Source organism: Scyliorhinus canicula, chromosome 11, assembly GCF_902713615.1.
Source record: "Scyliorhinus canicula chromosome 11, sScyCan1.1, whole genome shotgun sequence".
Classification (NCBI taxonomy): Eukaryota; Metazoa; Chordata; class Chondrichthyes; order Carcharhiniformes; family Scyliorhinidae; genus Scyliorhinus; species Scyliorhinus canicula.
Window position 1 is genome coordinate 31,369,528 of NC_052156.1, and position 12,453 is coordinate 31,381,980.

The window sequence follows — 12,453 nt, forward strand, 5'->3', positions numbered from 1 at the left end:
CCTATCTGTCCACTCCACCATCTTGTCAAAGTCCTTTTAATGTTTGACACTGTCCTGCTCACAGTTTACAATGCTTCTCAGTTTTCTATCATTTGCAAACTTTGAAACTGTCTGCTTCACACCAAGATCTAGATCGTAAATATATAACAGGAAAAGCAATTTACCACTCAAAACAATTAAAAACCCAGTTGTGTGTGAGGAAATCGGAGATGTAGCAGATGCCATTATATATGCCCTCCGACAGCAAGACGGACCATTATATATTAGTCAAAAAAAATCTAACGTCGTAAACTAAAATAGAAGAGCACTGGAAAATTGCAGCAGAGAATGGAACAAACAAAAATAAACCAATATGTTGGACTTGTTTATATGGAAATAAACAGTAGAAAATTAGTCACAAACTGGCGTTGAAGCTCTTTAGGAGAGCCATAATTAATTCAGTTTCCTACTTCTGCAACCACTGATGCAAGCCACATACGCAATACTGTTGATTATAGTTGCCTCCTACCTTCATAGGCGGACTCCAGGTTTTAGATTTGTATATTACTGTCTGTTAGAAACATGATCATGTACAGAGATTTGTCAGTTTTGCTATTTCCCAAAACCTCTGCTCTCCCAAAATCCACAACTACCCCTTGAAAACAAACGTCATGCAGGTGACAACTGCACCAGTGCACAACTGGTGACAGACTAACCAAACAGAACCACACAATCAAGTAAACAAAAAGGAACACAATGGCACCCAATCAGCAGCTGAAGGTTCCAGTTTCACCATTACCTCACTTGTTTGAGACAGCCAGCCAAAAGTTGAAGTGATGGACTCAATCCAAGTGTGGCTCAGTTTGCTAGCTTGGACATTCATTCTAGACACACTAATGAAAAAAAAAACGGGAGCAGTTCTGTTTGGAATATGTACTTTGCACGCTCTAGACATTCTTTCATGAGGACGTCATTGTAAAGCAGATTCATGTCCTATTTACAGCAGACAGCATCTATTAGAGATAGACGTGGCATTTTATAAAAGGTTTTTTTTAGTTAATCACACTGATCACTGAAATAGAGTAAAATCCTGAAATTTCAAAGTTAGAGCTGATGACAGTCTGTCTTTCCTTTTGGGGCGGATTGCTCAATTATCGGTCATGTCGAAGTTTATATATTCTGGCATCCTTCTGGTATGATCGCTGCTTGGTTGGTTCGCCATCAGTTTTCCTTCAGAATGTACTGTGCGCAAATCCAACCCATTGAAATGAAATAATCTGCCATCAATTCTGAACAAAAATGGACTGCCAGCTACTTCCCCAGTGATCACACATCTTAAATATTAACCCAGTGTCAGGAATGCTCAACAGCTGCCCTGAATATTCACCGATATCGGTAGTCACAGAATCCCCTTCAGTATTTTGTCCAACGTTAGAACCACACCTACTTTCCCCAAAACAAGGCTCAGCAGCTCAACTGGTTCTCTCGCAATCCTCGCCATGCATAACTTTGCATGGCGAAGGACAGTGAACTGCTTCCTAATCTGTGCTCTCAGCGCAGTTGCAATTCACCTCCGGCAGGAGAACATAGGGCAGGATTCTCCATTGCCATCGACGGAATCGTATTCAGTGATCGGGCGGAGAATGGGTTCCGATGCCCAAATCGGGGCTGGCGCCAGTCCACCCCCTTCAAAATGGCATAATTGTGCTGCACGCGCCATTGTAGGCGTTGGCACATCACGGGCTTGCCCTCCCCCGATGCTCCGCCGCCGATGGGTCGCATTCGAGACAGCACCTGACACGTGTCATTTCAGCCGTGCAGAAATCCGGCGTGCCGGCTGCGGACTGGGTCCAGCGCCGCCACATTCAGAAGATGGGATCCGTGCTGCTGGCTGGGGTGGGGGGGGGGGGGGGGAGGTGGGAGGCTTCTGCTAGTGCTAGGGGAGAGGCTTCGGCGAGTGCTGGGGGGGACTGGTGGGGGGTGGCCAGGGGGTATGGCGGGTCAGGTCCTCGCACAGCAGGCACCATGTTGTACGGTCTGACCACTGCAGGTCGTCAGCCGTCGCATGCGCGGCCCAGGACCCAGCCATTCTCTTGCCATTTTTGACGCAGGAGGAGTTTCACCCGCACCGGTCTAGCCCCTCACCGGTCCAGGAATCGGTGTCAGTTTCACGCAGATTTTTTGGTCGTAAAAGAACACACATGCTCCGCTGGTGCTGGCACTTAGCCGTTGAAACAGAGAATCCAGCCCACAGTATCCCAAACAGAGAATACTGGTCTTTATTTATCATGGGTCCAAATACTCTTTGTTGCACTATTCAGAAACCACAGGAGATCAAATGCTTCCTCAAGGACAAAGGACTGCTCTCATATCACAAAAGTGTGCTATTGCCAACTCTTTAGGAATAGTTTGCTAATCTTTTCTCCTACCATGTGACATGAAAAAGAACTGGAATAAAGAAAGAAACCATGTATAACTTAAATCCTAAAGTGTAATTAAACCCAAACCTTTAACTCTCACCCACAGTCCATTTCAATGGAAATAGTTCGAATCTCTTATGACTTCCTTTGGCGACATCATTGCAGATTCTAAGCAGTGTGAGAGGTAATGCTCAATACTGCTCAATGTATTTATACATACCATAATAAAAATCTAATTGCATGAAATTGTCAACTTCACAACAGTTGTTTCAAAATCTCCTTGCGGCAGTTTTCTGAACACACTTACTCACTCAAATGCACAGGCCCATGGAGACCAGGTGCCTTTTGACACCCCAAGTTCAGCACCATTCCTCATGTCTCACATTTAACTCAAAGGATTGAATCTTTCAAACTGTAAAAATATTCAGCAGTCGGGATGATTGTGAGGTCCCAATCTCATGTGTAGTGGCAGTGCGCCTCCTGGGGTAATTTTACAGATGCGCCTAATTAAGAAGCCACCTCTGGGAATGGCGTCCAGTGAGGGACTGGTGACACGCTGTTCAGGCGAGAGGGTAAGTCAGCACATGATACTGCAAGGCTGATGCAGCCTGTGTATGCAGACGGCGTGCTGCTCGTGTGCAGGAAATGCAAGATGAATGCACAAAATGGAGTGCACAAAATGGAGTGAAACGGCTACACGCATTGAATTCCACTTCCTAACACCAGCACTATTTCTTATTGCAGTCTCCAGGAGATTGGAAACAAATTTCAAGTCTTTGCCTGCGGTGGACCTCAAGCTTGCCAATTTGCATCTTAAGTGGGTATATTTAATTTATTTGCCTCAATGCTCCAACCGCCCACTCTGCATCTCCTGATACCCAGCGGGGAGGGGGCCCTACGGAATATCTCATTTATTCCAGAAAATTGCTGCTGATTGGTTGCTGATGGGCCTTAATTGAATAATTCTCACTGTTGCCAGGCAGGTTGCCGCCACTGCATTGAAACTTCCAGGAAAAGTGTGAGGAGGCAGGAACACATCGGGGAACTGGCATGGCCTCTTTCTCCATGTTTTTCCTAGCCGCCCACCTTCCAAGTGGGCCGAGTCCCTGGAACAACCCCCCCCCCCCCCCCCCCCCCAAACAAACATTGAAAGTTTGTTTCAACTGTGGAAGGAATCGAATCAGAGCCTATTCCAGCACTCACGAGAACGGTGGCATATATATTTTTTCTTACTCGGTCATGGTACTGAAATCAATTGTAGTGGCCCTAGTGCTGCCCCCATCATCAAGACTTAAAACTTGTACTTCTTGATCTGTACAGCTCAGCACCATCATGGCCAGTGAATTTACCAAGGAAGCAATAAGAAATCTGCACATCTAGGCCAGGCACACAATTAGAAGCCATCTGCCTAAAGAAATTGTACATTAAACCGCAAGAATTCTATATTTGCCAACAACTAAACAGCGTCACCCCATTCTATAGACGATCAGCCTGTTTTTCCGGAGAGAAACAAAATCTTCAAGAGGATTCAAATCCTGGAATGTGATCCACATGTAATTCTGTCACACCAAAAGATAAATGAGCTTGATGTCGTACCTGATTGTCCTCACAGAGATGCAGTACTTCCACATTAGATTCCACATGGCATTGGCATTGCCAATTTCAGCATTTTATTCTTGTGGACGCTGGAGTTCGATGATTGCAGCAGAGAAAAAGGCTGCTTTCAAGAGCAAGCAAATGATTTCCTGGTGCAGCCAGTTAATGACTCACAGACATGAACTAATTTCCACCGCAACTTCTTTTAAGGAAAATGCACAAAGCATAAAACGAGAAAACAGTACAGAGTTACTTCGTTTTGTTTCTCATTGTACTTGGCGACGTGGAATTGTTTCCCTGATCCACATTTTGTTGACCGTTGAAAACAATGCCGAAAGTGAAAATGCATGACGCTCACAATTTACCAAGTAAGGTAAAAGTCCAAACAGTCCTATGAGGTTTGACTGTCGAGTTCACCATTGGGTAAAGCTGACTGACTGTGGGGCCCCTGAATATCACTTTCCAGAAGACAGCGAGCATTCAACAATACACCCTAAATCATCTGGTGAGGACAGTTTACCCTCGCAGCTGCCTGCATTTCTAACTTGTCTAGTATGATAAAACATTACATATGTAGCTAATGACGAATAGTTCTGCATTTTCCCATAAAACATTTGACAAGAAACTGTAAATTGTGGTTTTACAAATTGTTTGCATCAGTGAAGTCACTACTTAAAGATTTCACAATTTCAGAGTGCAAAAATTAATATATTTAGAGCATTATGAATCCAAATCTGGAAGCATTTTGCTCAACAATCCCTCCAGTAAAAGTTTAAGTAATAAGACTGCAAAACACGGACTGGACTTTAGGCTACTGTAACTTGCAGCAAAGTCATCAGAACAGATTGTCAGAGCACATCAGCAGCTGTCAGAGTTCACAAATATTGCAACTGGAATGTTTCATTGAACCCTTCCCAAAACATCCAGAATGTTCCATTTTTCCATTTACGTAAACAGTGCTATTTGCTGATAATTTAGTACGAGATAAAATATTTTGTATACTTTTAAAGAGCTCTCTGAAGTATATATTCTTTTGGTAAATATAAAACTACTCACATTTTGCTTAAGTGAATAAATTATAATTCATTAAAACTGTCAGGCGTCAATTTTATTTTAAATTGTTCCTCATTAATAGCCAAGGTGGCAATCTTCTTGTGGCTGCTGAGGTTACTACCTACTGTATTTTAAAAATATTAATTCTTGGGGCTGTGGGCATCGTTGGCTAGGGCAGCATTTATTGCCCGCCCCTAATTGCCCTTGAGAAAGTGCTTTCTTAACCTGCTGGAGTCCACATAGCGTAGGTAAACCACAGTGCTGTTAAGGAGGGAGTTCCAGGAATTTTACCCAGAGACAGTGGAGGAACGGCAATGTATTTCGAAGTCAAGATGGTGGGTAGCTTTGAGAGGAACTTCCACATGATGCCATTGCCATGAGCTGGATTGTCCTTCGGGATCCTCCGCTTCACTGGCAGCACACTTCACGCCCACTAATTTCCTGAAGGCGTAGGGGTGCCCACAATAGGAAACCATTGGATGGACGGAGGATCCCACCTCATGTGTTTGCTGCCCTTGTCCTTCCAGGTGGTTATGGTTATGTTGTTGAAAGGTGCCATCTAAGGAGGCTTGGTGAGTTTCTGCTATGGTTGGTACACACTGTTGCAATGGTGGAGGGAGTGAATTTTGAAGATGATGGGTAGGGTGCCAATCAAGTGGACTGCTTTGTCCTGCATGGTGTTAAGCCTCCTGAAAGTTATTGGAGCTGCACTCAAATAGGCAAGGGGAAAGAGTACTCCACTCCATTACACTGATTTTTGCCTTCTAGATTGTGGACAGCTTTGGGGAATCAGTGAGTTATTCATTGCAGTATTGCTAGCCTCTGACCTGCTCTTGTAGCCACAGTGTTTATATCGCTGGTCCAATTCAGTTTCTGGTCAATGGTAACCCCCCCTGGATGTTAATATCTGTCCTCACAAAAAATAGTCACAGTAGAAGAGGCAGTACAGAGATTGCACAGGATAAAATAGAGAAAGAGTTGATGTTCAAAAGGTGGCAATGTGCAAAATAGAGGAGTCACCAGGTTCGAATGGTTTGCTGAGAGGGAAAGATGTGAATTGCAGAGACTCTGTTCACGGTCTTCCAAGAGGACCCGAAAATCTGCAAATGTCACCGTCCTGTTCAAAAAAGATAATTTTTTTTAATGAATTTTACGGGAGGTGGATGTCACCGGCTGGACCAGCATTTATTGGCTGTCCCTAATCCCCTAAAGGGGATAACACCAGTCATTTCAGGCCAGTTATCTTAATATGTCAATGGTGGTGACTCAAAAATAAAACCAGAACATACTCAGCCAGTTTGGCAGCATCAGTAGACAGAGACACGAGTTCTGGTTTCAGGTTGATGATTTTTCGTCAGAAGTGGGAAAAAGTTTGAATGTAATATGTTCCAAGTAGGTAAAATGCACCTTAGAAGAGAATAGACAGGTTATGAATGAGAATTCCAGAGCCTTGGGCCTAGGCAGCTGAAATGATGACCGTCATTGGCCAGCAGTTAATATCAGGTATGTGCCAGATGCCAGATTTGGGGGCGGTGGGTTAATGGAGATCCTGAAGAATAACAGGCTGGGGGAAGATTACAGAGAAAGGGAGGGCCAAAACCAATGAGGCATTCAAAACGCAGGTGAAAATGTTAAAACTAAAACATTGTTAGAGCAGGAGCCAATGTAGGTCGACAAGCACAGAGCTGATGGTCAACAAGCACGCAACCTGGCGCAAGTTAGGAGACGGACATCATGCTTTTGGATGCTTTCAAGTGTAGAGAGGGTAGAATGTGGAGGCTGGCCATGAGTAAATTGGGATAATCACGTTTAGTGGTAACAAAGGCATGAATGAGGGTTTCACCAGATGAGTTGAGGTATGGGAGCCAGCAGACTTGGCTGTAATGTGGATGTGGGGGTCAGAAGCTCATTGCAAGGTCAGATGTGAAGCCAATATTGAGAATGGTCTGGTTCAGATCAAAAGGAGTGGGAAGCTGTTGGTGGCTCAGGAATCACGTTAGGTGGGGACTAAAAACAATAACTTTGGTCTATCCAGTATTTAGTTGGAGGAAACTTTTGTCATTCCAGTATTGGAATTATACTAGCAGTCTGACACTTTCGAGAGAGGTGCTGGTGAGGTGGAGCTGAAAGTCCCCAACGTGGAACCTGACATTGGGTTTTTGGATGATATCACCCTGGGTAACATGTAAATGAGAGAGAGGATGGGTCCAAGGATAGATCCTCAAGAGATTCTAGAGGCAGCGATGCCACGGCAGGGGTTTAAAGTTTAAAGAGCAGAATATTTTTTCAAACTTCAGATCAGGTCAGTTATACAGACCTGATCCGCCTTTCAAAGAGCATTTACGTCTTCCATCAATTTGTGATTCCTGTCTTATATGTTAAGGCCTTCGCAACTGCTAAAACAGGGCCCACTTGAACTCAGCCCCAAGATCAAATCCAGTCCCATGTTCTGGAGTGAAGTGCAAACTAAAATAATCTATGCATTTTCTATCTGGAAAACAAATGCCACCAAGATGGGCACAGAATTTTGATAACACGGCATGTGGTTCAAAATTGCTTTGTTTGAATAAACTATTTATATTTAAAGTAAGACTCACTTCCCGTGGGCAGCACAGTTGCACAGTGGTTAGCACTACTGCCTCACAACTCCAGGGTCCCAGGTTTGATTCCTGGCTTGGGTCACTGTCTGTGCGGAGTCTGCATGTTCTCCCAGCGTCTGTGTGGGTTTCCTCTGGATGTTCCAGTTTCCTCCCACAGTCCAAAGATGTGCAGGTTAGGTGGATTGGCCATGATAAATTGCCCCTTAGTGTTCAAAAGGTTAGGTTGGGTTACAGGGATAGGGTGGAAGCCTGAGCTTAAGTAGGGTGCTCTTTACAAGGGCAGGTGCAGATATGATGGGCCGAATGGCCTCCTTCTGCACTGTAAATTCTATGATTCCCCTTTAAAAATGATTATTGCATTGTAAGAAAATGGTAAACTTTTCAGTACACAATGCAAAATGCATTGATGGTCAGCCCTTTGCGGTTAACGCCTTCTGCTTCCAGGCAAGCAAGTACATTACCCTTTCATGCAGTCTTCGGAAATCAGTCAGAATAAACAACATAAATAATTCTGAGACTTTCATGCATAATTAAGCCCGGTTCATCTGTTTATGGCAATTCAAAGATAACAGCACACATTTTAGAAATTGTTGGCAACGGGAAAGCTAGTAACATTCATTTTTGAACATATGTCGCCAAGGATGGATTTAAACATATTATTAAATGGGAGTGCCCCTAAAACAATGATTTATTTTTGATGGTCAAGAACAGTTTCTCATGACTTCATTGTTTATTAGGGAAATTGATTGAGCATTGTCTAAGGTTGGTTCTGCCAGAACTGTTGTATCCATTAAGATACTAGAGTTACGCAGATGAACATTTCCAAAAACATTAGTTTACACGTAATTTCTATAACAATTCTTTGCATCGAATTCTAGCAATTGCAGCACATTTCACTGAAAACTGGAAGTATACAAATAGGACCTTTGGATTATGGGCATCATGATAAAACATGTATTGCCTCGTGATTAATTCCGCTGCAAATACATGTTATAGTGCAGCAACTGGACTTAATGGCTTTGTTAAACTGGTCAATGCTGGTCACATCCAATTATCACTTGCACTCCAATATTTAAATTCCAAAATTTAAAATACAGGTTCTGGAGTGAAAATGTTGTAAAAGCCGATCTCAATAACCTTCAGCAATAAATGAAATCCCCATAAATAAACGTTCCTCACATCAGCCTGCACCTGGGTTTAGAAGTTCAACTGTTTTTGTTTGTCGCAACGCACTTTTGTATCAATATTTCCAGGGCGATGAATATATTTCCCATGGCTGGAAATACAAGCTCATCATTCAGGGCATTGAGAACCCAGGTTCGATCCAGGCCCCAGGTTACAGTTCTTGTGGAGTTTGCATATTCACCCCGTGTATGCATGGGTCATACCCCCACAACCCAAAAAGATGTGCAGGGTAAGTGGCTTGGCCACGCTAGCTGAAAAAAAGAATTGGAGTGCACAATAGCAAGTACATTATGGGTTGGGGTTTGTTGCACGTTTTGTTTTTAGATGTCCTCATACAAATTATAATTCGGATTAAAAAGTAATGTTCAAAAATGGCATCTCATCACATCCCTGGGATGTACCAAATCTTTCATTTTTTTTTAAATTCCCTCTCGGCAGCACTCATTATTGATATATAGGCAAACATGCCCGCTAATTTGCGCACAGCAAGGTACCAGAAATCAGTAATTATATGCTTGACCAGACAGACAATAGGGTTTCCCAACTCTTCCCGCCAGCGGGATCTTTCGGTGCCACCAAAGTCGACCTCCTGCAGCGTGCTCCCTAGCTTTGGGGCGGGCGAGCCATGCGAGAGCCCGTAGGCTTTGGTGGAACGGGAAGATCCAGTTGGCGGCCGATGGCTTGTCATAGCGTCCACTGTGGAGAAACCCACCGCCGATGGGGGAAGAGGGCTGACAAGGCCAGCCAATGTTTCCGATGCTGCTGGCTGAGGAAATAATGGTGGCTCAGGCAGAGGTTCTCATCCATTGCCTTTCCTTTTACAATAATTTCCATGGCACCTCTTAATGCTTGCAAACATTATACAAACAAGTAAATGTGTCTACTTATTATTTTTTGTTTTATTTAATGGGAAATTCTTGCTGGTACTGAGCAACACTTTTGCCCAGATGTGGAGCTTTTCAGCCCAACACATTTGCATGTCATGTTCAAAGTTCATCCTGCCTCTGTATGCTCGAGTTAAGTCACATGGAGGTGGGTAAATTGTCACTGGATATGGCAGGCTGCCCATACCATCTCTCACTTTGGTTCAGTACCAAGTGGAGTGGAATGCACCTGCTGAAAATGGATGCCGTCTCCCTGGCAACACGCCATGGACCAAGTAACATGAATCCTGAGACCAGGCAGCAGTTTCAAGTTCCTCACATCCTGTGTAAGAAGGTGGCTGGGGACCAAAATGAGACTATGTCGGTGATTAAACTTCATGGCCTAGATGTTATAATCTTCAGGGATCAAGATTAATTTTACTTAAACTCGTTTGCATTGGTGCGTCCCAGGAAATCTTCAAGTGAACCCCAAAGGGGTTACGGATTCACAGCTGAGATCCCTGGATTTAAAAAAAAAAAACTTCATTTATGGGATGTGGGCATCACTGGTTAGGCCAACATTTATTGTCCATCCCTAATTTCCCTTCAGAGGGTGGTGGTGAGTTGCCTTCTTAAACCGCTGCAGTCCCCGAGGTGTAGGTAGAGCCACTGCTGTTAGGGAGGGATTCCAGGATGGTGCCTCAGCGACAAAAATATGGCGATATATTTCCAAGTCAGAGTGGCGAGTGACTTGGAGGGGAACCTCCAGGTGGTGGGTTTCCTAGGTATCTGCTGCTCTTGCCTTTCAAGATGGCAGTGGTCGTGGATTTGGAAGGTACTGTCTAAGGAACCTTGGTGAGTTACTGTAGTACCATCTTGTAGATGGTACACATGGCTGCCACTGTTCACCGGTGGTGGAGGGTTTGAATGTTTGTGGAGTGGGGAGCAATCAAGTGGGCTGCTTTGTCCTGGGTGGTGCAAGAGCTTCTCGAGTGTTGTTGGAGCTACACTCATCCAGGCAAGTGGAGAGTATTCCATTACACTCTTGACTTGTGCCTTGTGGATGGCAGACGGGCATTTTTTGGGGGCGTGGGGTGTCAGTAGGCGAGTTACTCGCCATAGAATTTCTAGCCTTTCACCTGCCTCGACAGCCACAGTATTAATATGGCTAGTCCAGTTCAGTTTCTGATCAATGGTAACCCCCAGGATGTCGATTTTGTTTTTAAAATATTTTTTATTCTCCTCCTTTTTCACATTTTCTCCCAAATTTACACCCACCAACAACAAACAATAATCAGCAACTAATATGTCAATCCCCATATCAATAACAGCGACTCCATCCTCCCACCAAACCCCAAACATCAGCCCGCATGTTCACATAAACAAATGACAAAAAGGAATCAGGAAATCACCCATAGTCACCATCAACACCCCCCCCCCACCCCACCCCACCCCCCGTCCCCCGTGTTGTTCCTCGTGTCTTAATAAAGCTCGTAGTCTCAAAATTGGAGAAGATGCTTTATTGTGAATTCGTTCTCTCTTCAGAGCTTAACTTACGGCTACCTCAAATGCTGCCTGCTTGTCTCTGTGTCCTGCTATGAGTTCTGCCTTCCGTGAAGTGTGTCGTCACTTCCTGTTCCTGTGTTGATAAATAGCTCTCCCGTGCTCCCTCTAGTGCTTGCTCAGTTGTATTGCATCTACTCAGATCTACGATCACCACACCCCCATCCCCCCAACCCTCCCACCCACGCCCCAACTAGTCTTCGATGTTATTCAGTTCTTGAAAGTGCATGATGTATAATGCCCATGAATTGTAGAACCCCTCCATCCTTCCCCGCAGTTCAAACTTAACCTTCTCAAGAGAAGAGAATGCCAACAAGTACCCCTGCCACACCAGGGCACAGGGTGGAGAGGCTGCTCTCCATCCCATCAGGATCCGCCTTCGGGCGATCAATGAGGCGAAGGCTACAACATCTGCCTCTGCACCCGTTTCCAACCCTGGCTGGTCCAGCACCCCGAATATGGCCACCTGGGGCCTGGGCCCAGTTTCACACGCACCACTTTAGAAATTACCCTTAAAAACCTCCTTCCAGTAATCCTGTGGCTTTGGACAGGACCAAAGCATATGAACGTGATTAGACCCCCCCCCCCCCCCCCGGCAACGTTCACACATCCTATACTCCTTCAAAGAATTGGCTCATCCTGGCCCTCGTGAGGTGTGCTCTGCATACCACCTTCAGCTGTATCAGTCCCAACCTCGCGCACGAGGTGGAGGCATTCACTCTCCGGAGCACCTCACACCAGAACCTCTCCTCCATATCCTCTCCCAATTCTTCCTTCAACTTTGCTTTGATTCCTTCCAGTGGTGCCTTCTCCTCTTCCAAAATATCCCCGTAAACCGCTCACACTGCCCCCTTCTCCAGTCCCCCTGTCGGCAGCACCTCCTCCAGCAAAGTGGAGACCGGTTCCACTGGGAAGCTCTGTATCTCCTTCCTGGCAAAATCTCAAACCTGCATGTATCTAAACATTTCCCCCTGCTCCAGCCCATACTTCGCTTCCAGCTCCTTCAACCCTGCAAACCGACCCCAAAGAAACAAACCTTTTAGTGTCTTAATCCCTTTCTCCTCCCATTTCCCAAAATTTCCATCCCACCTACCTGGCTCAAATCTGTGGTTCTCCCGAATTAGCATTTCCCTTGACCCTGCCTCCAACCCGAAGTATTGGCGAAACTGCCTCCAGATTTTCAATGAAGCTATT

General features: G+C 44.9%; 1 protein-coding gene across 5 annotated transcripts in view; it reads right to left on the bottom strand.

The window, feature by feature from the left end:
• iqsec1b (IQ motif and Sec7 domain ArfGEF 1b) overlaps window positions 1-12,453 on the bottom strand; it is a 577,194-nt gene that overhangs the window by 182,073 nt on the left and 382,668 nt on the right. Inside the window, exon 1 of one of the 5 annotated variants that reach the window (XM_038812713.1) lies at window positions 3,996-4,358. The exons of the other annotated variants lie outside the window; for them this stretch is intronic. Coding sequence (XP_038668641.1) covers window positions 3,996-4,042 — 47 coding nt within the window. The 5' untranslated portion in view covers window positions 4,043-4,358. Of the gene's footprint in view, window positions 1-3,995; window positions 4,359-12,453 lie in introns of those variants that run through there. 5 annotated transcript variants of the gene reach the window in all.